This window comes from Aspergillus costaricaensis (assembly GCF_003184835.1).
Source record: "Aspergillus costaricaensis CBS 115574 unplaced genomic scaffold BO79scaffold_30, whole genome shotgun sequence".
In the NCBI taxonomy this organism is placed as follows: Eukaryota; Fungi; Ascomycota; class Eurotiomycetes; order Eurotiales; family Aspergillaceae; genus Aspergillus; species Aspergillus costaricensis.
In genome coordinates, this window is record NW_020291830.1 from 139,047 (window position 1) to 163,939 (window position 24,893).

At 49.4% G+C, this 24,893-nt stretch overlaps 7 protein-coding genes across 7 annotated transcripts; 3 read left to right on the plus strand and 4 right to left on the minus strand.

The window, feature by feature from the left end:
* Positions 1 to 162: 162 nt before the first annotated feature.
* BO79DRAFT_272909 (putative DEAD/DEAH box helicase) lies at positions 163 to 6,025 on the plus strand (the record flags this gene model as incomplete). Its single annotated transcript, XM_025687467.1, has 5 exons — positions 163 to 244; positions 325 to 985; positions 1,035 to 2,866; positions 2,926 to 4,058; positions 4,122 to 6,025. Exons 1-5 carry the CDS (start codon positions 216 to 218, stop codon positions 6,023 to 6,025), a joined length of 5,559 nt encoding a protein of 1,852 aa, XP_025536453.1. The 5' UTR covers positions 163 to 215.
* Positions 6,026 to 6,184: 159 nt separating this feature from the next.
* BO79DRAFT_258082 (uncharacterized protein) lies at positions 6,185 to 6,602 on the minus strand (the record flags this gene model as incomplete). The annotated part of the gene is made up of 2 exons (XM_025686281.1): positions 6,185 to 6,318; positions 6,437 to 6,602. 2 exons carry the CDS (start codon positions 6,600 to 6,602, stop codon positions 6,185 to 6,187), a joined length of 300 nt encoding a protein of 99 aa, XP_025536454.1.
* A 1,548-nt stretch (positions 6,603 to 8,150) lies between these two features.
* BO79DRAFT_155481 (phosphate:H+ symporter) lies at positions 8,151 to 12,620 on the plus strand (the record flags this gene model as incomplete). Its single annotated transcript, XM_025678784.1, has 7 exons — positions 8,151 to 8,406; positions 8,454 to 9,286; positions 9,333 to 9,902; positions 10,814 to 11,367; positions 11,411 to 11,590; positions 11,693 to 11,910; positions 11,953 to 12,620. The coding sequence occupies 7 exons, from the start codon at positions 8,151 to 8,153 to the stop codon at positions 12,618 to 12,620; spliced, it is 3,279 nt and encodes a 1,092-aa protein (XP_025536455.1).
* A 363-nt stretch (positions 12,621 to 12,983) lies between these two features.
* BO79DRAFT_231280 (GNAT family N-acetyltransferase) lies at positions 12,984 to 15,318 on the plus strand (the record flags this gene model as incomplete). The annotated part of the gene is made up of 3 exons (XM_025684147.1): positions 12,984 to 13,609; positions 13,670 to 13,906; positions 14,832 to 15,318. 3 exons carry the CDS (start codon positions 12,984 to 12,986, stop codon positions 15,316 to 15,318), a joined length of 1,350 nt encoding a protein of 449 aa, XP_025536456.1.
* A 170-nt stretch (positions 15,319 to 15,488) lies between these two features.
* BO79DRAFT_200636 (MFS general substrate transporter) lies at positions 15,489 to 16,971 on the minus strand (the record flags this gene model as incomplete). Its single annotated transcript, XM_025681505.1, has 2 exons — positions 15,489 to 16,782; positions 16,829 to 16,971. 2 exons carry the CDS (start codon positions 16,969 to 16,971, stop codon positions 15,489 to 15,491), a joined length of 1,437 nt encoding a protein of 478 aa, XP_025536457.1.
* Positions 16,972 to 17,384: 413 nt separating this feature from the next.
* Positions 17,385 to 19,303, minus strand: BO79DRAFT_289696 (citrinin biosynthesis transcriptional activator CtnR; the record flags this gene model as incomplete). Its single annotated transcript, XM_025688805.1, has 5 exons — positions 19,038 to 19,303; positions 18,781 to 18,985; positions 18,207 to 18,732; positions 17,658 to 18,152; positions 17,385 to 17,606 (listed from the first exon to the last, which is right to left on the minus strand). Exons 1-5 carry the CDS (start codon positions 19,249 to 19,251, stop codon positions 17,385 to 17,387), a joined length of 1,662 nt encoding a protein of 553 aa, XP_025536458.1. The 5' UTR covers positions 19,252 to 19,303.
* A 2,521-nt stretch (positions 19,304 to 21,824) lies between these two features.
* On the minus strand, positions 21,825 to 23,465 carry BO79DRAFT_155366 (flavin-containing monooxygenase; the record flags this gene model as incomplete). Its single annotated transcript, XM_025678780.1, has 1 exon — positions 21,825 to 23,465. The coding sequence occupies one exon, from the start codon at positions 23,463 to 23,465 to the stop codon at positions 21,825 to 21,827; it is 1,641 nt and encodes a 546-aa protein (XP_025536459.1).
* Positions 23,466 to 24,893: the final 1,428 nt, after the last annotated feature.

Consider the following 24,893-nt stretch of genomic DNA (forward strand, 5'->3'; position numbering starts at 1 on the left):
TCAGAGATAGCCCACTGCGAGGCTCGCTCGGAAGGTGCCTACAGCCTTGCATGGCCTTGCAGTGAATGGCCTGGCAGTGAATACTATATATTGGTTGCAATCCTGTACCCCGCCATCACTGATACGCGCCTATCTGCTCTTTCAACTTCTTTCTCCCTCGTCCTCACAGCTCTTCTGTTCTACTCCCCCACATACGCCCTGGTTACACCATCGCGATGACAAATCCACAGAAACTCCTGTCTTGGTAAGTGGCCAATCTAGATATCGCTGGCCAGGTTTGGTTGCACGCTGTCAAGGACACGTCTGATAATGTTTCCTCCTCAGGTACACTGGCCTGTACTCCCGTACCGTCGACCTCGTTGGCGATTATGCAGGCAGTGAGCTCTTCATCATCGAAGGGGATTCACTTCTCTTGCACTGCTTCGCCGACGATCAGCTTGATTTTTCCAATGGCTTTCAGCTGCTTCACGCCACTTACATCGTGGAGCGGTTGCTAGCACAGCTTCGACAACGAAACTGCAATTTCCACATCGTCTTCTTCGCGGATAACTCAGAGGCATCTATTCCACCACATGCTGATGAATTATTGTTGCCGAAGTACCGTCTAGCTCGTGAAGCTATTTTACAGCATCTCCAGCAGAATGTTCCTAAGGCTTTTCCATCCATGCAAGTGAGATGCTTTGATACATACAACTGCTCTGATTTTGAGAAGTATCTTACTTCGGAGGGGGTCTATTTTATCATGTGTCATGATGGTGCCATTTCAAGTTCTAGCGGGCATGACAGAGCATTTGGTAGAGCTCTGGAAGACCCCGAGAAAGTGCTGTCAGAAGATAGCTCAGACAGTGGCTGTGATGAAACTTTCGATAGCGCTCTTTCCTCGTTTTGGACGAATAGAGTTACGCTCAGGTCGATGATACACTGGTTTATCGCATATGGCTTCAATATATCTTTGTTGAACAGCTTGGAGTGTCGTGATACCAAGGTGAGCTCAGCGTCTTCATCTGTATTGGACTAAACCTAACCTTGAATAGGTGTATACTATGGTTCTAGAGGGCTCCGCAGAACGGGCACGGAATCTTTTCTGCGTGGATTCTGTCAGCCTGGACATTGCGGAGGATACGGTATCATCTGGTTCTGATACAGAAGAGGTGGAATCTGAAACCAATCTGGTGCATTGTCACGGCGAAGCTAGCCCCAGTGCTCAAAAACCTTCTCCCACTAGCCCTCCCTCAGTCGAGCCTACTCTACGCAATTTCTCTCCTATCTTGGACGCCACTAATCACACTCTCACTCAGCGAGAGTGGGCCACAGTTCTTACAGCAAGTGTTCTGCTAACTTCTGACTATTGCGAAGAGAATGAAATGTTGGGGCTACGTGTTCTGTTGATGCACGCAATCATTCTGAGTGAGTGCAAACTTGAAAACCGCGTGTATGATTCTAAATACTGTCACCTTGGTGAGTTGTTGCTGGTAAAATATGTTGAAGTATATCGGAGTATCATCACATCACAGCTGTGGCATGAGGCTATGAGGGCTAGACCCCTGACCTGTGATGTGGCGGACCTGATTGATGGGTGGTTGTTCCTTGAGCTGATACAATTGGAAATAATCTGTCCGTCTGATCTTGAATGCTCCTTCAGCCAATCAATCGTGGATAGGTTTTCGGTGCTTGCTTCACTAGTGAAAGGCCTATGTGGCGTCGAAATTGCTAGCTTTCAAGTGAGCGACCAGACTAGCGGTAGCAAAGCAAGCAGCAAGAAGAAAACTAGGAAATCGGGCAATGGCCAAATTAATAGCCGGACAAAGACAACTTCCGTTCTCCCTTTCAACAACCCCGACTTTGACCGCCATCTCAAGCCGATATCACTTGCCATTGACGAATCTGCTGCTGGGAAGGAGCTTGCAGTGTCGCGAATCTTTGAGGAAATCAGCCATTGGCATAATCATCGCAGACCGCTAGATCAGCGGAATGCAATTCCTCTTACAGAGTGGCTTCTTCGCCGTAACCAGAAGTTCATGGCTGAAACTGAGCAGTATGCTGCCAGTCTCACAGATGCGAAACCAGAGTCAATTTTTGTAAAGACTAAGACAGACCCCAAGGTCTTGTCAAGGAAAAACCCGGCTCCTGAAGCTACGGAGAGAGACAGGACCTCTCAATCCACAAAAAATGGCCCAAAACAGACTAGACACCCAAAGACCAGCGTATCTGCGTCGGTTAAAGCAAAGGCAGAAGCTCACTTCAAGGAACAGCGGGCTAGCAATCTTGAAAGACAATTAAAAGCATGGGAAACTAAACGCCATGGGATCGAGCATGCCTACAATCTGGTCCGGAGATACCAAGATGCTTCCGAGTATCTCCACAGCTTGAAGAGAAAGGGAGACTGTCTGATAGAGTTAGACATACTCGCTTATCTCATAATGACCCTAGCGCAGCTGTGGAAAAATAAGTGTGAAACGGAGAAGGACAAACCTATGGGGATAGTGGCACTCATATGGTTTTTGATTCTTAGGATCTCAAAGGCGAAGCAAGGAATTACAGTCGGCATTCGACGCTTCGTTGAAGAAACTATCAAAGCGCTCAATCTTCCACGTATTGACATACCCTGTCACAGTTCAAGAAAAGCAACATCCTCATTCACACCAATATCTTCACAGCACGCCAACTTGCAAACGGGCTTGTCACCAGTTGAGTTTCAGCTTGTTCATGCGGGTCCATACTTCGATCGAAATATGGAATCGGCACCAGACCCTCGTGTTCACGATTTTGATCCTGATCGGTGGCAGAGAGAGATCTTAGACCAAATCGACGCTAAAGCGAGTCTTTTTGTTGTCGCTCCAACAAGTGCAGGGAAGACTTTCATATCGTAAGTGTCATATGGCAGCCTATAACAATATATGTTTCAGAGTTCTGACTGTAGAATAGGTTCTATGCTATGAAACAGGTCCTCGAGAGCAGTGACGACGGGGTCTTGGTGTACGTTGCCCCGACTAAAGCACTCGTCAATCAGATCGCCGCCGAGGTCCAAGCAAGATTCAGTAAGAGCTACAAATACGCTGGACAGTCTGTCTGGGCTATTCATACACGTGATTACCGCATCAACAACCCAACTAGCTGTCAAATTTTGATCACAGTGCCACACATCCTTCAGATAATGCTTCTTGCTCCGTCAAACGCGGGATCGTGGGCGTCTCGCATTCAACGTATCATTTTCGATGAAATCCACTGTATTGGTCAGTCAGAAGATGGAGTAGTATGGGAGCAATTGCTTCTTCTTGCACCTTGTCCTATCATCGCACTTTCCGCAACGGTCGGTAATCCCGAAGAATTCAGCGACTGGCTGAAGTTGACTCAGAATGAAAATGGCCACGAACTGAAAATGATTGAGCACAAAACGAGATGGTCGGATCTAAGAAAGTTTCAATACAGACCTCCATCCAGTTTCATCTTTAACGGGCTATCGAATATCACTCATATAGCTGCACTCGGCCTCGATTCCTGTCCAAACATGTCGTTTATACATCCTGTGACAAGCCTGACCAACAGATCTCGTGGATTCCCGGACGATCTAACTATGGAGCCGCGTGACTGTTGGACACTTTGGAAGGCCATGGACAAGTACAAAACAGCGAATTATCCGCTTGACAAGGCGTTGGACCCGTCAAACGCGCTGCCAGGTGTCATATCCAAAGCCAACATAGTGGAGTGGGAGGCCAAGCTGAAGCTGGTACTGAAACATTGGATGAACAATTCAGACTCTCCATTCGATGCTGTCGTGGAGGAACTCGCACAAGGAAGCTATGTAGAGAAGAACGGCAACGTGCAGGTATCGTCTGGCGAACTCGGCCAGTCAGATGAGCCCCGCGCAGTGAATAACAGACTTCTCAGTACAACACTGCCCCTGATCTGTTCTCTCCATAACCAAGGCGCCCTACCAGCTATTTTCTTTAATTATGATCGAAGTGAGTGTGAGAGGATGTGTCAGCATATTCTTGATGAACTGGAACAGTCCGAGGCCCGGTGGAAGGTCTCAAGTACAAGCTGGGCGAACAAGATTAGTGAGTGGGAAAAGTGGAAGAAGTCGGAAGAAAAGCGCCCCAAACAGAGAAACCCTGTCAAAGGGAAAAGCCGATCTGAAGACAGAGATGAAAACATGTCCAGAGCAGAACAGATGCGTGAGACTGCGTCTGCAGAATCGAGTTGGCACGCATTGTTTGACCCAGATGAGCCAATATCGAGGTTTTCCCTAGCTGATAAGAAGAAGCTGGCGGGTTCTGAGTTTGAGGAACATGCTCAAGAACTGCATAAACGGCAGGTCTCTCCTCGGTTGATTGATGCTATGAAGCGTGGGATCGGTGTCCATCACGCTGGTATGAATCGCAAGTACCGACAGGTTTGTGAGATGCTCTTCCGCAGGGGCTACCTCCGGGTTGTCATCGCCACAGGTACATTGGCTCTTGGTATCAATATGCCATGCAAAACCGTCGTCTTCGCCGGTGATTCTGTCTTTTTAACTGCACTTGGATTTCGGCAAGCAGCTGGTCGAGCTGGACGCCGAGGCTTCGACTTCCTAGGCAACGTGGTCTTTCAGTGTATTCCGGATTCCAAGATTTACCGTCTACTCAGCTCGAAGCTTCCAAGCTTGAATGGCCATTTTCCGTTGTCTACAACCCTAGTACTAAGACTTTTCATTCTGCTTCGGGAGTCTGATGGATCTGAGTTTGCCGTCAAAGCCATAGATTCGATTTTATCATGCCCACGGATCTATCTTGGGGGACCGGAGGCCAAACATACTGTTCTCCATCACCTGCGGTTCTCGATCGAATACCTCCGTCGCAATCAGCTCCTCGACGCTAGCGGTTGTCCCCTCAATTTTTCGGGCACCATATCGCATCTGTACTACACCGAGAATTCGAGCTTTGCATTCCATGCGCTCCTCAACGGTGGTTACTTTCACCGACTGTGCAAAAACATTGGCAAGGAACCCAAAGAAACCGTTCTTACACTGATGCTTGTGATGTCGCACTTGTTCGGTCGCAAATATCTACCTCCAGTTGCCCTTGAGAATCTCCGAACCTCTGAGAAGAGATCCCCATCTGTTGTGATTCTTCCAAGTCTTCCGAAGAAGGCAGCTAGTATCTTGCGCAGTCATAACGAGAAGACTCAAGATATTTACACATCTTATGTGACCACCTTTGTTGAGCAGCACATCATTGATCCAGGCTGTTTCCTCCCGCTGACAGGAATGAAGTGCGGTGGCGACAAATCTCCGGAGGGAATCAGCCACGCACTGGCCGTTACTCCTCCGACCCGAGTCACATCGTCATTTGCCGCACTGTCAGGTCATGGCGATAAATGGCGGAGTATATCTGACCTCTGTAAAAAGGTCCGCAGTGGTGTCTGGCTCGAACAAGCAGTGGTGCCGTATGTGGGGCTTTACCCGGAAGAGGGCAAACTTCCTCTCAATGCGTATCTATATGATTTCTTCAAACACGGAAATGTGAAGGCATTGGAGAAGGGAAACATGATCCGCAAGGGTGATATTTGGTTTCTCCTGAACGACTTTTCCCTGGTTCTCGCCACAATTGTCACTGATTTCGAGAACTATCTCAAGCTATCCCCAAACATTGACCTGGATCTGTTGGATGTGGCCGGCAGCGGTGATGTGCATGAGATTGACTTGGACGATAATGCTTATGCTGCAAACGATCCCCTGCCAGGGACAGCCGCGAAATCGGCCAATTTACCCCAAGTCCGGATGCAAGCCACAACCAAGCCTCCGCTCACTTCGGCATCCGCCAATCCAAAGAGAGCGAAGGTAGCAGACAGCTGGGAAGATGAGTTGAGTGACGATGAAGAAAGTGAAAATAAGGTACCCGAGAGAGAGGGAAATGCAAAGGCGACTAACAATCCCACTTCCTCCACCTTACCGAGTGATATTGAGCAGGGATTTTTGCAAGTCTTGAGGGCGTTCAGAATGCTTCAAGCTGAGTTCAATGAGAAGTTCAAGGCCATGTGGGCATAAACAGCGGGTAGGTTTGGGGCATACTAGGAAGGGCTGGGCTAGAATGTAGTTGGATATGTGTGATTTACTGTTCATTCATAATCTTTGGTGCGACCACTCGGAAGAGTCGTTAAGATGAAGAATGTTTATTAGTTAGACTACAGCAGATACAGAAGAAAATCAACAAAACATTATCATATTATCCCGACACCGACTAAATACAAAAATACCAATAAATCCAACCTTATCCCATCCATCCAGATATACCAGCACAGCAGGTACTTGAATAATGATATCGTGGTCAACAGAGAACCCTGTTCATATACAACACCAACAATTAGCTCTCTCTCCTACTTCAATAAAGCAAGTACTCCAAGTATGTTGTAAAAGTCACTCACTCTAATGAACCCACTCAAGCCTTGAAGTGGATACCAGCACCGGCACCGAGACCAGCGTTGGCAGCGACCTCAGCAGCGGCGTTAGCGGCAGCGTTGGCACCGATACCGATCTCGAAGGGAGCCGGGGCGGGAGCAGGGTTAGCGGCCACGAAGGAGGCCAGGAAGGCAGTGGCGAAAGCGGTGATGAGAGTGAACTGCATTTTGACTAAGTAGATTAAGATTCTTTGAGCTTAGTGTTAGCTGTGTCTGTGCAATTTCTTCAACAAGAAGTAGGAGAGAGAGAAGTACATACCCTAACGAGGGAATGTAAATAGAACGAGCGAAAGATGGATGGATGGATGAAGGAAGGAAGGATTGCTTGCTTGCTTGCTTGAGAATGCTGGATGAAAAACAGAAGATCTGAGCAGGAATTGAAGACGATTATATACCTTTTCCCCCCTCCTCGCTTGAAGGCGTGAGAATTCAGTTCACAGTACAATAAGTTAGTATGTAGACTAGAAGGATAGGTAGGGGTCAGGGGTGTGTGTGCGTCTGAGATCTGATACCGCGGACTGGAGCTTATGGTTCAGCATCCGGAAAGGATCGACTTACTTCTCGATTTAAATGTCGGGAAACCGTGATCGGAGGACAGTCCTAGTCTATACTGTGGTAGACAGAAGGGGGAGGGGTGGTCGGGTGATCTGCTTGAGTCGAACCGTTCGACTCAATTTTGAGGTTCCGAGGTACCGTATCTACCCTAAATCCAGAATTAGACCGGGCTTGGATTGATTTGTCTTTGCACTTCGGAGATTCATACTCATCTAAACTGACTGACTAGACATCTAGAGTAATACTTGCGAGATAGACTGAAAAAGGAGAAGAAGAAGCAAAACTCATGAACGGGTGTTCCTATCTCGCTTTCTATCTGTAACCTCCGTCGGAGCATGTTGAAGTGGTCGGTTCTCTTCCGAGGGTTCCAGCCAGACTTGGATGCGACGCCGGTGTCGATCTTGCGGCTGGGATGAAACGCTTCCGCAATTCTATTTTTACTTGTCTTCTTCATTAGCATTGCTCTATTTGACTAATTCTTAGATGATTAGGTTGAATTGGGTTTATGCATCAACGTTATGCACATCGTCGTGTGCCGAGGTTGTTTCCAGACAGGTGCTTGGTCCATCGCTGGCTGGAATTGTAGCTTTCCTGGCTGATAGGAGTGATCGACAGTTACTGCTGTCACTTAATTACAGAAGGTTTGGCTAATGCATAGAATTGCTGATTTTTGATGTTTCTTTATATTTTACTATCAACGCCTTTGGGAGTGTTGCATGTGCTAACAATATGCACTTCGGGCAAACTGCCTATCGAGCCGTGCGCAAAGGTTTCAGATACAGACACTTGAAAGCATTTAGTACTAATTATATCCCATTAGCTGGTAGGGAGAATATCTTCAGCGCCATGCATCGGTGGATCAATTCAGGAGCTGAGACCTCCAGCCTCTGACGGATGGGTGAGTGAGTGCATTATAGTTAGGTCGGATTACTCACAGCGCAGGCCATGGAATGAGCAGAATCCGGTAACTATCTCCGACTGCTCTCTCTGCATCAGTGGTATGGCTATATCCAACTGCAGAGTAAAGTGTTAAACATTTGTTTGACTGCAGAAAATCGATCGGGGAGTAGATTAGTAATCACCGGCCAGCACGATCTGCAATCAGCGGCATCCGAAAATGAAACAACATCCATGAACTTCTTGCATTCCGTGGGGTCAATATGGCTAGCAGTGGGTCGGACGCAGCTTTTGCGTACCATGAGCCAAGTATCTCGACTCTTCTCAATCAGGCTGGACTCTTGGTGGTCTTGAACCTCATCAATGTCTGTCTCGATAAGCTACTGTACTGTGGACTGATCGGTCAACTGTTCGTCGGTATCCTCTGGGGGACCCCCGGGGCAAAATGGCTGGACACGGAGACTGAAAGAGTAATCCAGCAACTGGGCTATATTGGCCTTATCATGCTGGTGTATGAAGGTGAGTCTCATTGGTCCAGGGGAATGATCCATGACTCACTTATGTAGGTGGCCTATCAACCTCAATCAAATCCATGAGAGCCAACCTCGTCATTTCGCTATGTGTTGCCCTCACTGGGATCGGGGTTCCAATGGGCTTATCGTTCATCTTGGTGAAGCTGGTCTCCGCCAGCCCCCTTCAGGCCTTCGCTGCAGGCGCATCTCTCAGCGCGACCAGTCTTGGCACCACTTTCACCATACTATCAACCACTAATCTGATCCATACACGTCTTGGCACTGTCACTACAAGTGCTGCTATGTTAGACGATGTTGTTGGTCTTGTAATGGTTCAAATCATCTCAAACCTCGGTGGTAGTGATTCGTCGTTCAATGCTGTTACTGTGGTCCGACCCTTATTTGTCTCTATCGGCTTTGGATTAGGTGTCTTCATCCTATGCGCATTCTGCCTGAAGCCGATCCTGCAAAAGGCTCTCACTATGAGAGGTAACCTGCCGCAATTTATGGGATCTATGCATTTTGCTTTCCTTGCGCAGACATCTATGCTGGTGGGGCTTGTTGCGGGCGCTACCTACGCAGGGACCTCCAGCCTATTTGCTGCGTATCTTGCGGGCGTGATTATTTCTTGGTTTGATGGATTGGCTGCTGATAGCCATATTCCAAATGCTAACACGCATCGCAATACATTACGGTCAAGATCTAGCGTGCTAGGTGAGCAGACTACTTCTGAACAGTCTACACCTCAGGATCGTTCGAACAGCAATACTCCAAGCATGCCGCTGGAACCTTCATACAATCCACATGAAAAAGTTCCGACCGGTATAGAAGTGTATGAGAAGTACTATAAAGAGCCCGTGAATCGGATTTTGATTCCACTGTTCTTCGTAAGTCTTATCCCTGGTGGCTATTATCTACCTCTAACATTTACAGGCCTCCATCGGCTTTGCTATACCTATCACTAAGATGTTCCGCGGAGACGTTGTATGGCGCGGTGTCATTTACGCCATCCTCATGATGTTTGGAAAGATGGTCACCGGTCTATGGCTCGTTCGTTTCTCGCTACCTTCGACGACAACTCTGCTGTCCATTCTTGGGAGACCGTTCTCTTGGGCTCTCATCTCCTGCACTTCTCCTAAAAGCGAGGACAAGAAATTGAAGAAGGCAAAGGAGAAGGATTCTCGCCCTAGACGCCAATCTGCAGTTCGTACAGAACAGTCTGATCAAAATGCAGATTCTAGAAACTCGGCCGAACACAGGGGAAATCCCCAAAATCCCAACTGCAATGGGCCTGTATCTGAAACAGAACCTCAAACCACCTCATCCAATCCCAGCAGTACCATGTCCCTCCCTCCCAAGCCCAAATCGCTCTATCCACCGTTTATCCTCGGATTGGCAATGGTTGCCCGAGGTGAGGTTGGCTATCTCATTGCTTCTCTCGCGGAGAGCCAGGGGATGTTCTCCAGTGGGTCTGATGAGGACGTCTCGGAAATCTATTTGATAGTCATTTGGGCAATTTCGATCTGCACACTAGTGGGACCTATATGTGTTGGAACCATAGTTAAACGAGTGAAGAAGCTGCAACAGGGTCGAGGATCTTTAGGCGCGGATCCTTTAGGGGTTTGGGGAATCTAACGCTAGAGAAAGAAAGTAAAAATGCAAAAGAGCTTGAAGAGATGCGATTAAACTAGTGTAGTCTATACGGCGTAGGATGTCTAATTAGGGTGATTCTTTGCGTTTGTCACGTGTTAATCGCTATTTCTTCGCTGTCTGTCTTTCTCAACAAACCCACGTATCATACTACTGCCGGTCCATATCATGACTAAAGCTAACCTAGACACGCATGTCCTGATACTAGAGTTGCATCTCGACCTGAGCTTCTACCATCTACATGGCAAGTCCCATGACTTTCACTATTTTACGGTGCTATCAGAAGCGGAAGCCACCTTCACATGCATTGATATCGAAGGCAAAACGTGGCTTAACTCCATTCAAAAACACTGTAAGATGATGTCCTATGATGTCAGCCCACAGGAGCTTGGAGACTTCCAGATAACTTTGGGCTGAATTAAAGTTAACCTCAGCTGAGCTACAGGAACTCCAGACCGTCCGATAAATATGACCCATGGATGCCTCCAACCCAGGCAGGTTGATAAAACCCCACGTGCCCGGCTGACTGGTATCCATCTCCTCCCATATCGGTCTGCCCGAGTGTTGCTGTCACTTCAGACACCATTGACTTCCTTCCTGAAGATGCCATATCCAGACGGGTGAACGAGGATGGAAGCTTGAGGGAGTGTCTGGAACTCAGAGAGAGTAGTAGGTAAGCATTATAAGCACGATTTCCACTCTCCAACAACCTCCCCATCTTCATGATCTATGTATACCACTAACACTCTCATATATTCTTGCAGGACCTATCCGTCGTGACGCCTTGTTGGGATGATATGGCTGCCCCTGACACGGCCGCATTCCCCAACTACAATGTTGACCTTTCTCATGTGGAGGACCCCAACGAGCGTCGTCGATTAGCCCTCGCACGCATCGACGACGCGCCGTTCGGATGGCGTCACGCTCGCGCGGTTGTTGTGGCAGGAGTGGGCTTCTTCACCGACTCCTACGATATTTTTGCCATCAACCTCTGCTCAAGCATGCTGGGTGTTGTCTTTTGGGAACATGCGACCAACCGCCCTGGCAAGATCCCATACAGCTCGGACACTGCCATCAAGATCTCCACATCAGCTGGTACCGTCATCGGCCAGTTGTTCTTTGGATGGTTGGCAGATATTGTCGGTCGCAAGCGCATGTACGGGATTGAGCTCATCATTATTATATTGGCTACATTGGCACAGTGCTTGTCCTCGAATTCTCCTGCAGTGTCCATCACGGGCCTTTTGGTATTCTGGCGTACAGTCATGGGTATCGGCATTGGTGGTGACTATCCATTATCTTCGATCATCACTTCAGAGTATGTCCTTACTCTTTACAACTATACTCAGCTAACCGATTAGGTTCGCGAACACAAAGCATAGAGGAGCCATGATGGGAGCCGTCTTTGCCATGCAAGGCTTTGGACAGTTTGCTGCTGCCATTGTCGCGCTGATTGTGACGGTGGGCTTTAGAGGCTCCCTGGAGTCTGCAGCCTCCGTGAGTAAATGCAGTGGAGTCTGTCAGCTGGCCGTGGATAAAATGTGGCGGGTCGTCATTGGGTTCGGAGCGGTTCCGGCTTGTCTCGCGCTTTATTATCGTTTAACTATCCCTGAAACCCCGCGCTACACTTTTGATGTCGCCAGAGATTTACTGAAAGCGGATGAAGATGTTGAAGCTTACATTCTGGGAAAACACGAAGGTCATCCTGACGAGGTCAAACGGGTAGCTGTGCTTCAAAGCGCGAATATCAGACTAGTGACTCCAAAAGCAAGCTGGTCGGACTTTCGTTCGCATTTTACCACTTGGAAGCATGGCAAAGTATTGCTTGGCACTGCAGGCTCGTGGTTCTTCCTTGACGTCGGTCAGTATACTACACTTTGACTGTAACGCGCTGACTTTATAGCGTTCTACGGACTTGGGCTCAACAATTCCATCATTTTGACAGCCATCGGCTGGAACGGTGGAAGTACTGTGTACGAATACTTCTACCGCAACGCTGTGGGCAACCTGATCTTGATCTGTGCTGGAGCCATTCCAGGATACTGGGTGACGGTTGCAACAGTCGACCGGCTAGGCCGCAAGCCAATACAGATTACCGGATTCGTGATACTGACCATCATATTCATCGTCATCGGATTCGCGTATGAGCCGCTGAAGAAGTCTGACAACGGGTTATTGGCATTGTACGTCGTGGCACAGTTCTTCTTCAACTTTGGGCCCAACGCCACCACGTTCATTGTGCCCGGGGAGTGCTTCCCCACACGGTATCGATCAACCTCGCATGGGATCAGTGCTGCTTCTGGAAAGATCGGTGCCATCATTGCGCAATGTGTATTCGGGCCGCTGGCGCATCGGGGAGCGAAGGGGGGCGTTAACTCATCTGATACGCCGTGGCTCAATCACGTAATGCAGATATTTGCGCTGTTCATGCTGTGCGGGTGCTTAACCTCGCTGCTCATTCCAGAGACGAAGCGTCTGACTCTGGAGTATCTGTCTGGCGAGGAACCTACACCCACACCTACGGTCACAGCCTCAGGGCAGGAGCAGGGGCCGAAGCGGGATAGGACATAAGGAACGGTAATTGAGATGCGTGCAGGTAGTTCCGGGGAGTAATAGCTAGCTGGATAGGGAACAAGAGGTCCAACAGGCAATCGCCAGCACGGTAGCATTTTGGACAAGAGCATGCGATAAAAAGTTTGCAATAAGTAACCTGCAAAGCGTTAGCTTAGTTGTTCTCTAAATTCGAATGCTGTCAATTTTCCAATATACACTAAACCAGTAACACAGTAAAAACAGCATAGATAGCATTTTGGAACCTGCGTCAGTATGCTTTCACTCACCACATCCCACCTGTATACTTTCCTCACCTCACCAACCATCTCCCAAAACAACCTCCCTCATACCAACTCCCACACCACCAAACTCAATCCCAAAATGTCTTCCACAAACAACCCCCTAACAACATCCATCACCACCACCGAAGCCGAACAAATCGCCTCTCTGCACCTCATAGCAGACAGCATCGCCCAGCAGCGCCAACTCGCCGCCCGCTCCATGCTCACCCACCCGGCCATGCTCTCCTGCCTTACCTTCTCCCTCGTCATAACCTACTTCTTCACTCGCGCACTCAGCACCAACACCACCGGAGGAGACAATACCTGGCCCTTCCTGCTACTGATCACCTGGCCCGCCTGCATCATGGTGTATCTCCTCGCCGCGGCACACACGACACACCCGTACCTCGAGAAAGCAGGCCGTACGGGGACCTGGGTGTGGTTATGGAGGGGAGGGACGAGGTATAAGCATCGGCGGAGAGAGCGATCACCTTCACCATCTCGATCGTTGTCTTCTACATCTAAAGTGGGAGATGATGCCCGCGTGCGGAACGATCACCACAATGCAGAAAAACACGAAGAAGACGAGAAGAAAGAAGGAGATATTATGCTCGTAACGAAATACCAAAACCGGGTGATCGGCACGCTCGTCCTGCGGATCATATACACAGAGGAAGAACTCTGGGGCCATGTGCGGGATGCGGTGGTACGGGAACAGCTTTACCAGTACCAGCAGCAATATGCTCCTTCAACTTCAGGAACAGGGTCCTACCGGCCAGTCGTCAGTGTCATCCGAGCATGGACTGTGCAGCAACATCTTCGGGGGATCGGGGTGGGGAGGAATCTATTGGAGAATGCGGTTCGGATTTGTCGGGAACGGGGGGTGAAAGGGCCTGTGTTTTCGGATTGTCATGCGAATGAGGTGCTCGGGTTGCCGGTGGTGTGTAATGGGGAGTTGGTGAGGAGGGAGAGGTGGGCGAGGGAGGTGTTGGAGAGGGTGAAGAGGGAGGTTGATGATGCAGTGTAGTGTAGTGTTTAGGGGCGATGGTGCAGGTACCGATGGGGGATGTGATGTGTGTAGTGCAGTGCAGATGCATTATACAGTACGGGGTACTTTGCATTTGACCATGAATATGACGTGAAAGTCAGAGGGAGATGAAAGGAATGAATGAATAAAATGGAATGGAATGGATGATGAATAGCTCCCTCGATAGCATAATACTAAAATTAATCCATCATCAGCTACACTACAAAGTACATTCATGCTACTACTACAATACCCTCCTCACTGAAGAAAAGTACATTACTGTAAATAACAACTGAAACATCCCCAATCAAAACAAAGCACACCCCCCAAAAAAACAACAAATCAATGCAATAATATTCATATTAATTAATGCAAGCATCCAATAACCCCATCCCACAAAAAAAAAATACAACCAAACCTGAATGAACCACGTCACCCGATGGATGATGGCCAGCTCGGATCCCCCTACGTGGATTGAACTCTTCCCCCGATCTGGTAATCCTGGGGTGCGATCTCGCGTTTTGTCTATTCTGATTGGCTACACCTGAAACCTGCATTGCCTGATGGCCCTGTATTCTAGTCAGTTACGGGGGCCTACGGCTGGTATTGCCGTGTATTGCCGCTGATAAATATAGGGTCTGGTGGGTCTGCCAAGGGTCTTGGTGGATCGGCTGCCTTGGGCTGCTTGGGGTCTCCTGTTTGGGATTGTAGCTGTTGGGAAAATCCGGAGGTGAGATATTTATTTACTGATTTATTAGTACCTTTGTTCTCGCTTTTTCTTTCTTTCACCTTTTCTTCCTCTTCCTCACCTACCTACATCCTACCTACGCACGCAAACAACACTCGTTTCGTTGTTATCCACATCTACAAACAACACTCGTTCCACATCTACACTCTTTTCACATCCTCACCCTCTCCGAGGAGCCAAAAAATCAAAATGTCCACCACAACCGCCACAGCCACCACCTCCGCCAGCACCTGCACCTCCACAGGCAACCTGTACGTCCTCCCCGTGCAAGATGCCGCCTGCGCGCTCCCCAACACCAACAACGCGAGCGCCATCATGGACAAATGCTGTTCGCCCGCCAGCCCAACCAAGTACGACAACGACTGCGGAATCTACTGTCTGGCCCAAGGTCAAGACGTGAAGGAGCTTCTCTCCTGCATTCAGTCCAACGGGGCGGTCGAGGACCCCTTCTGCTCCGGTAACTTGACTGCGACGGCGACGGCGAGCGTGACGGGCACGAAGGCTACGGGGTCTTCTACGAAGACGGGGACGAGTACGGGCAGTGCGGCGAGTGAGACGGGGTCGTCTGCCGCTGTGCCGATGAAGCAGGTTGGGGTTAGTAAGGTTGGGTTGGGCATGTTGGGGATGGTGCTGTGTGGGGCTGTTTTGGGGGGGTTTTAATTCATGGATTTGTTGATATGGGTATGATATGATGGTAGTTGGGGGATGGTTTCGGGTTGAATGTATTCTATTTTCGATTCGGTTCGATTCGATTCGGTTCGATTCTATGATTGTAATGTTACTTATTTATCAATGATTTAATTACTATCATCTGCAGTGAGTTGAGGTAGCTACACCCGCCACTTCCCATGTACTTCAGCACGTACCCAGAAACATGCCACCGTCGCAGCGAACAACAACACTCCCACTGTAATAGCAGCCCGCTCATATGTCCCCGACTCCGTCAGGGCGGAGCCTCGTGGAATCAACAGCCCCGTCAGCGGCGTGCCAAGCAACGCCCCGACTCCCCGCACCAGATACAGCGCCCCATTGACGCTAGTGAAATGCTGCACGCCGAAGAGCTCCACCAGCGATGCGGGGAAGAGGGAGATATACGCGCTAGCGAAGGCGCCGTATAGGATCGTGAAGACGATGAAGAGTCCGTGTGCTGCGGCGCTCGAGACCAGTGACGAGGGCAACCAGAAGGCGAAGACGGCGACGGCGCTGAGCAGCGTCGTGGCCGCGAGGGCATTGATCCTGCCGAGTTTGTCGGCTGCGTAGCCGATGATGATGCGGGAGACAAAGTTCGATGCGTTGCTTAGCGTGATGAAGTTCGCTGCTGTCGTGGCGCTGTAGCCCAGGGCTTGGGCGTATGCGGCGTAGAAGAAGAGCGGCGTGGAGTAGCCGGCGGATTGGAGGAAGCAGCCGAGGGCTTGAGCCGTGAAGCGTTTGGATCGGGCTACACGCCAGTTGACGAGCGGGACGGAGAAGAGTCGGATCCATTTGGGACGAGGGTGGGAGCGGCTGCTGGATGATCCGGCTGTTTGCAGTTTGACTTGTTCGTGGAATTTGGGCTCCCAGCGCAGGATGCTGCCCGCGGCGGTGACGGTCGTCAGTGAGATGCAGCCTGAGATGCGCAGGGCGTTGCGGAAGCCCACATGGGAGATCATGGCCCGCAGTGCAGGCGGCCAGATCATGCCCCCCACTCCGGTCCCCGAGATGATGATTCCCATGGCGAGGCCGCGACGTTTGCTGAACCAGGTTGGGGCAACTGCCATGGTGGGAACGTAGGCCATGCAGGTGCCAATTCCCAGGAGTAAGCCCTGTGTTAGGGCAAAATGCCAGAGAGCCTTGCTGAAACTGGCGAGGATGTAGGCGATGCCGAATACCCAGCCGCCGGCGATGATCACGGCTTGTGGGGAGAAGAGCTTCGCCCAGGACATGGCGAAAGGGCCGGCCATCGACATGAGCGCAATGGCCAGTGTGCCGATCAGGTCGATGAGCGCAGTGGTGCTTCCGGTAAAAGGAGTGTCTGGTTCGCGGGCCATCTCTTCATAGAGGGATTGGTAGACTCCAAAGGAGAACACGAAAGCGCAGGTCGTGATCATCACGATGAACCCGGCTGCCACAACGGCGACATAGTGCCTTGGTTGTCAGAAAGGTTGAACCTCTTGTAGGTTGGTGAGCTTACCACTGGGGATAGATCAGTTCAGGAACAGGCTCACTCCTGCTATTCGAAGCCCGATCCGCATTCTGCGGCAAGGATGACTCCTCCTGCTCAGCCGCCGACCGGGAGCGATCAGACAGTTCTACTCTTATCTTCTGGCTCGCCATGACTACCCAAGAGAAGCACAAGGTTGATCGATCGATTCAACCAAGCCTTATTAAAGTTGATCTGATAAGACGGTTGCTTGCCGAGTCTCATTTCCGCGGCTAAAGCATCAGCCCGCCGCACACGGCAATCTCACAGCTTCATCTACCGGCGCTGCGGATCCGGGGTATACCAGGTATATTATAGGCGGATGAAGCCGCCTGACCACCCCCATCGAAGCCAATTTTTGAGCCGATCTCTTAGTGATCCGGCAGTCCCACACCTCAACTACCTTTATTGGCTGCTCATTCACCGTGAGCCATTTTCGTCATGGTTGTGCACGTCACAAGGCCAACCCAAGCGAGTTTCCGAATCTCGTAACGTATAAGGCTGAGGAGCAACTTTCCATAGAAAAGTATGTACAATATCAACGAACCTAGCCATGACCCTCCTCCTCAGCAAAGACAAAGTCGGGTTCGAGATCAAACAGATCAGAGTGTTGGCTAGCCCATTCCCGGCAAAGATAGTTGGTATTTGCCAAATTTTGCACCATACCTAGAACTTCCTGCAGCTGCAGCGCGCACGAGGCATCTGTATCTTGATACATCATGAGCACTTGGGCGCACAGAAGTATGGGAAGCGGTGTGAACGGGGAGATCTATCGGACATCAGTACAGCTAGCTAAAAGAAAGAGATCGTTGCAAGTCACCTCAAAATAACTCAGCTGTAACACTGCCTCTGTCAGTCGGATAATCTCCTGTACAGTCAGGAGTGCCCGCTGTCGACATTGCTGCAGCGTCTCGCTATTCTCAGTCGCGCGAGCCAGTAGCTCCAGTGTCATACAGTGATATAGAATAGCCGATTGTATCATTAGATTGGGGGTGAGAGACACCGGTTCGGCTGGCAGAGTGGGCGTTGAAGACTGGACTGCCGAGATGGACCGACTCTTCTTCACTAGTACAGCATCTATCCAGCGATGTCGCTCCCAGAAGCTGTTGGATATGCCGCAATCGGCTTGCTCGGCGACTGCCTGCTGTCGGTGCAATACTGTTTTCCCACAAAGTGATGCTAGGATGACCATTTCCGAAAGCTCGGCTTTGAGTAGGGGTCTATCTTCAATAATCGTTTTCGAGAGGAAGCCGGTCATTTGGCTCAGTTGACCTGTCTGGAACGTCTCCTCTCTGGCGGGCAGTCGTGTCGCAATCTGTCAGACTATCAGCTAGGTACGCCGGCAATCAGAGCATCGACTTTGACATACAGTTCGCTCGTCAAAGGTCAACGGGCTCTCATGTCTCAAGGAGATAAGTCGGTCCAGAATGTACGCTACCCAAAAGACACGACGCTTCTCCTCCGCACAGACGAGATCCTCCAATGTTCTCGCTTGGTGAGATCCTGTATTGTCCGCCTTATCAAGATCAAGTTTGTGCAGGTCCATTAGCTGCACAAGTCGGATGCCCTGACCGGCACTCACCCACCCGCGACGGAAGTTATGGTGAGTGAATTCGTAAACAGCAAGTATCAGTAAAGCCTGAACATGCTCTATTTGGTCAATCTCGGAATCACCATCTACTAGTTGTAGATAGCCTAGGAGCTGCCGAACAGACTGGTACAGGGGCTCGCATAGATGCTCCAGTTGGGCGGACATGGATGTAGTTATCGTCCACATGGCGTACTGCAAGCATCTTCTCGAGACAGACTTGTTGGAATCCCTGGTCCAGGAAAGGTAGCGCCGTGCGTTGAGAATGGGAACGAAAACGTGCGCACGATCAAAGTACAACTGGTCACTTGCTTGCTCAGCATAACAGCACGGAAAAAGAAATCATGATACCTACAGTTCGGCATGTAATAAGTCCGAAACCGGCACTGTCCCTACGCTTGGTGTTCCCGCTGGGGCGTTGAACTCGTTGAGAAGTACATTTAACTGGGGCTCCCCATTCCAGCCATGCACCGTGGGTTGTGCAGCAACATCACCGTTTGTGGATGTCTCTGCGGACACGGGATCTTGTGTCCGTCCAAACAGTACATTCTCGAGATTCGCTATTCACGTAAGTCCTTGTTGGTCTTTTTTATAGTAGAGCATACTACTCACCGATACGCACCTGCAAGGTTTTCAGATGGCCTTTCTTAGGACCCCGGCGGGAAGGCTGCGGGTTGAAGACACATGTTATTCCCGCGTTAGAACAATTAACGCATTGGGGGTGCTTCCCATTGCAACGCATTTTTCGGCGACGGCATTCCGCGCATGCAGAGCCAGGGCGATTGCGAGATTGAGGCTGATCACTGGAAGGCGAAGGGCTGGACATAGCTGGTGCGTAGGCGGATGTTGAGTCAGACAGGGGAATGCACGTGTGCCGTTTGCATGAGGTGGTGATGGACGGATATATGTCTAGCTGCGACACAGGAACCCTAAGTAGATCTTGGCTCCCACTGAAAGACGGCAAGCCATTCCGAGCCGGTTAGTGCGCTTTATGTTCCGAGCTATAGGGTATCCTGCAACATGAAAGGGGCGGGGGTGGGGGCAGGCGGGCTAGTAGCTGAGTTGGTGGTCAAGTCAGTGTGCTGTCATTACAGCATCTTGCAGCTGAGCATGGAAGGGTAATCCTTGAGAGGCATTGCCTGTTGCAGAAATCCGAGCGAAGCCAGCATAAGCACAGTGTCATGGAAGTCAGATCCATAGAGATCAGCGCTCCCAGGCCCATCTGCATGCGAGAATCCTAATGATTTCGTCACGAAAGTTAGATCATGATGATTTGGAATAGATTTTATGAAGATCTGAAGATGAATTATGCACTGGTGAGGGTTCTTTTTCAAAAGGAAATCACTCGCAGGTAATATACTTGCCGCAAACAATTATTGGGCAGACTACATCTATCCACTAATCTCTTATGCTGGTATCTTCAGTCAAGGACTAAGCTTTTCGATGGTCATGGTAAGATTCCCGGGATCAATAATGCAGCGGCTACTGCGTGATGAGTTTCGGAGAACGCGGTCTGAACACTTGACTCGGCTTCCGTTTCAGCTGGAGTGATGGGTGCAGGAGGCTTGTCATGGCACTGCAATTTTATTGCACACCGCAACTGAGGCCCAGGGTGGCTGCATAAGTGTGCCAATAGTTATGTCCACAATCCTGAATGACGGTAACGATCCTCATCCCACTTTTCTTTGATGGGTGGCACTAGCAGCCCTGTACCAATACATCTCAGGGTGCATGTCGTATTTGTCGAAGGGCGAACAAACTGATTTCCGCAGTAATGGAATAATCGAGTGTAGTATCTGAAAAGATGGCACTAATGAAAGTCATGCCTATCGGATATATCATGCTTGTGGTGTAATAGGTATCTTTGTGTTCCGTATACAATCATTTCATCGTCTTGCTTGGTTTTAAAATTAGTCTGTTCTTCCGGAAAACGGGCAATTCGTATTCTGCATTGCTAGAACTGCACACTCCATCCTGCGTGCAGCGGTTAGCTTTAAACGTGCAGGCTAGAGAGACTGGCGTATTCCGGGGGATACTTGATGTGAGAGCGTGCTGGAGAATTTCGGAGATACTCCCAAAAAGGGGTGTAGTAGCTCAGGTGGACCTCGTGCATCTGGAAAGGAGATCGTCGCATTTAGCTGGATATCTTCGGCTTCCGCTGGGTTCTGATGATTTCTACTGTCGGTATGGGTTGATTTAAACCCCTGCTAGTTCCATATTTCTTTTGCAGCTTATCGTCAGTCAGCCACCATCAACCGGGGCCAAAAGACCATATCTATTCCCACCTCTATGGCCTCTAATGTGAATTTCCAGCAGGTGAATCCGAAGCTTGCTGTTATGAGGGTTATTTCTGATAGATTAATATCGGGTCATAAGGCTGAACAACACGTTCCACCGAACCCTACCAATGACGGCAAGATGTCAGTGACAGCGGCCCCAGGTAACTTAATAGCTCTTTCGGGGATGCTTGATCGCGGTATGGACATAGTGTACAATTAGTTGCAGGTCAATTCAAGCCAACGGCCGTTTATTGATTTAAACCCAAGGCTACACGCCGAGAATTCTTTTTGGTGTGCAGTGCAAGTCGTGAACTAAGATTTAATGTGTGTGTTCAGTGTGGAGAGATATATCTGACTGTTAGCCTATTGAGGTAAAGAGGAAGAGGAAGGAAAGAGGAGATGCTTCTGGAAGTACACGTGGTCGGACATGGGAGGCCTGCAGAAACCTCAGGCCACGCCCCGACAAGGCCATTGTTCCAATTGGAGAAATGGACTGGGATGGCGGAAGAAGAAGAAATTAATCAAAAAAAGCAAACAAAATTCAGTCCTCGGTCTAGTGGAACACTTTGGTAGCTAGTTAGCTGATAATCATTATTTGATTAGCAGTCTATCACACAAATACATAAGTCCTGCGAGTCAGCCGCATCTGAATCAATGCATAGCCCCTTTGACTCTGGAAATGCCTCACCAATCCATTATCCCGGGAAATAGCTTTTCTGTCTTGTGAGTTCTATTTTCTTGCTAGCCTCCTTTCACGGTAGTTCCTACAAACATCTCACTATGTCTCGGGTGATCATCCCACAAGACACACCAAAGGGACCCATGCTTTTCCCACGGATCCATTCCATCGATGATTAATCGTGTCAAGTTATTGGTCCCTCAATATGTCTTTGGTTAGTATCATCTTATTGCTAATCCCCCAAGAGAAAGTTTCCCGGGAGAGTTCCCCGCATCCCAACAAGGGCAAGACTAGATTTTCTGTATTTTCTGAGGAAACTAAGGTCTGCCGCTCTTAATTTCATTGCGTTTGGAGAAAGGCTGATAGCCTGCGCTGACTCGCGGAAGACAGTTCATCTCATGTTCACTCGTCATGATATCCGCAGTGAATCTTCTAGAAATTTCAGAGGTTCGCCATCTGTACAATCTTGAACCCCTTCCAATTCTCCAGAGCCTCCGTACAAGCCTGTTTGTATGCCGGTATCCCACCGCAAAAATTAAGCATCTGCCGCTTCTTCCCCGGTATATTGGCGCCCATATACCAAGAGTCCGCGCGAGTAAACAGTGTCGCGTTAGCGATTTCATCCGCCCATTTCGTCCATGAGTCTGCTGCCTCTGGTGTAGCCTCGATAGATGCCAGTCGATTGGCCCGCATTCTTTGGATTGTATCGATGATAATCTGGCCCTGTACTTCAATAGTCGAGGGAATATTGCTAAGTGCGCTCGGTCCATGCACTCCGCACATGTAGAACAGATTGGGGTATCCGCTAAGCGTCAAACCCAAGTATGTTTTTGCTCCATCCTTCCATTCTTCCTTCAGAGATATGCCCTCCGTGTTTCGAAGACCTAAATTGGTCAAGCTTCCTGTCAAACCATCAAACCCAGTTGCCAATGCGACCGCGTCAAGCTCATGGTAGGCTCCACTGCTCGTGACAATACCGTGGGGCCGGAATTCCACAATTTTCTCCACGCGCACATTGACTAGGTGGACGTTCGGCTGGTTGAACACTTCGTAGTAATTCAATTCCAGTGCCGTTCGTTTCGCTCCAATGGGATGTGGTGGATCCAATGGTGCCAGGAGGTCCCGCTTTCTGGGGTCGTGGATTCTCGAACGCGTCTTTTGAGCCCAGAAGTCGTACAAGGCACGGTTTGCTTGAAGGTCCGTCAAATTATCGATAAATGTTCCAAGAATGTAATTAAAACCGCCCTTTTTCCATGCATATTCATAAGAAGCCTCACGCTCCTCGGGTGAAACGTCAAATGTCCGTTTGGGTACTTGCGTTGCTACATAGCCCGCAAAGGTTTGACCACGGTCCCGAAAGACGTGCGGATACATGGACCTGATAACCTCCTGCTCCTGGGGAAGTTGAAGCTGTCGCATGGGCAAAGCCATGTTGGGGGTTCTCTGAAACACCGTCAAAGTGCCTGCTTCTTTTGCCCACTCTTGGATAATCTGAATTCCTGCTGAGCCCGTGCCTATCACTGCCACTTTCTTGCCTTGGATATTAACGCTCTCCTTTGGCCAGTATTCGGTGTGATAGATCTCGCCCTTGAAGTTCTCCATCCCAGGAAAAGCAGGCGTGTAGCTCTTTGATGCAAGTCCTGTACATGGTAGGAGGAATTGGGATTCTGTGACTCGACCATCCTCCGTTACGGTGCGCCAACAGTTCTTTTCTCGGGTGAACTGTGCCTTCACTACCTTGGCCTGGAAGTCCACATCCTTCTTGATATGGAGCTTTTTATCGACATGGGCGAAATATCGACGCAGCTCCTGGCCCGAGGGGTAAACTTCGCTCCAAGACCAATCCTCCCAAACCTCCGGCATAGACAGCTGATAAATCCAGCTTTCTGAGTCGACCCTCACACCTGGATAGATATGATTTGCCCATGTCCCTCCTAATTCCGTCCCTGTTTCGTAGATCCGGCATGAATAGCCTAGTTTGCGAAGGTGATATAACATGAATATTCCAGAAAACCCAGCTCCTATTATGAGGATGTCATATCTAGCAGGGCGGGTGTCCGGAGGATTTGCACTGTGCACCATACCTATAACAATTCTAGGGGGGTATATCTGTGACAGGCAGCTAAAAGGCGAGGATATGATGGCTGGGAGACTCTTCAGAATGTCAATGGGAGGGGAACAGCCGGTATGTGTAGTAATGCGACCGCTCCGCCATCGCCGAGGGTCTATGGTGTGATAACCCCAAGTATTTCTGTGACATGTCCACCAATCTCTGAATATGGGCCGTTGGAGAGATTGTTGTTTACTAGCGTGGAGACGTCATGTTGCGGTGCGGGTTTAGGCGCATGCTCACATTGGACGCCTGGGAAGGCAATCTTACTAGTCCGCTCACATGGTGACGGCCGTCCTCGGCTTTCCCCACTCAATCAATGAGGATTTTAGTGAAAACTGTTGCCCAGCCCCCTCGTTTGGCGGTTATGGTGCTTTATCGAGGTTGGGGGGGCTGCTGACAGCTTGGCCCTAGTAGCTTCGAAAACAATGCTTATTGTCGTACAAGCGAATACGTACAACGACCCTCTCGAAGAAGCCACGTGAGGGAAGGATCATGGGGGTAGGCCGCTAATTCCGATAATATGGCAGCCTTGATTGTGTAACTATTGGTCACCCGACAATGATAAGCACTAGCGAAACATTGGCACACGGGAAAGGTCGTTATCACATATTTGTTGTCTCTATCGAAGAAAGTTGGTGTCATCCATTAACCCCACACTTGGCGGTCCGGCCCCCTTGATGTCTGTAACGTATGGCTGCCAGGGGGTTTTCTTCCATATGCAGGATTTATGGTGCACAAGAAAGGGATAAAAGCTCCTTCAAGACCTTCTCAGGCAGAAGGACAATATGAACCCGGCGAGACAATTGACCTGAATTATGCTGTTCAGTACCGAACTGAAAATACAGACACCCCGTTTCAAATGTTGGCCACATAGCTAGTGATTGGGTAATAATCACGGCACACCAACTTAAATGCGACATCCAGAAGCTTCAGAGGTATCCGATTTGTTTGAATATCATCTCAGGTATATCTTGACCGGCATTGCGATGGGGTTCTGAAAACACTCTGCTAACTTTCCCGGTCTATATTCTGGCCTGCATAGATGGAATCCATGGCGTGCGATATACGAGTAGATAGTCCTAACATAACAGATACGTATTAGCAGATCCTCTATTTCTGTAGAGCTCACATCATCAATATCGAGTTCCACTTGTTGGGGATATGTCGATGTGCCGATGGGCATTGTGGCGGAGATTGGTAATACCATAAAATCCATTCCCCTGACCATTTGGACTAAACATTTCTCGGGGTAGCCGATTGAAGCTTCCTCGGATTTTGCTATCGGGTTAGTTAGTTTGTGATACGATGGATAACTTATGTATGGTAGTGTAGTCGTAGCACAACTATATATATAACCGATACAAATCGTGATTCCCACCATGGACCAAAAACCATAC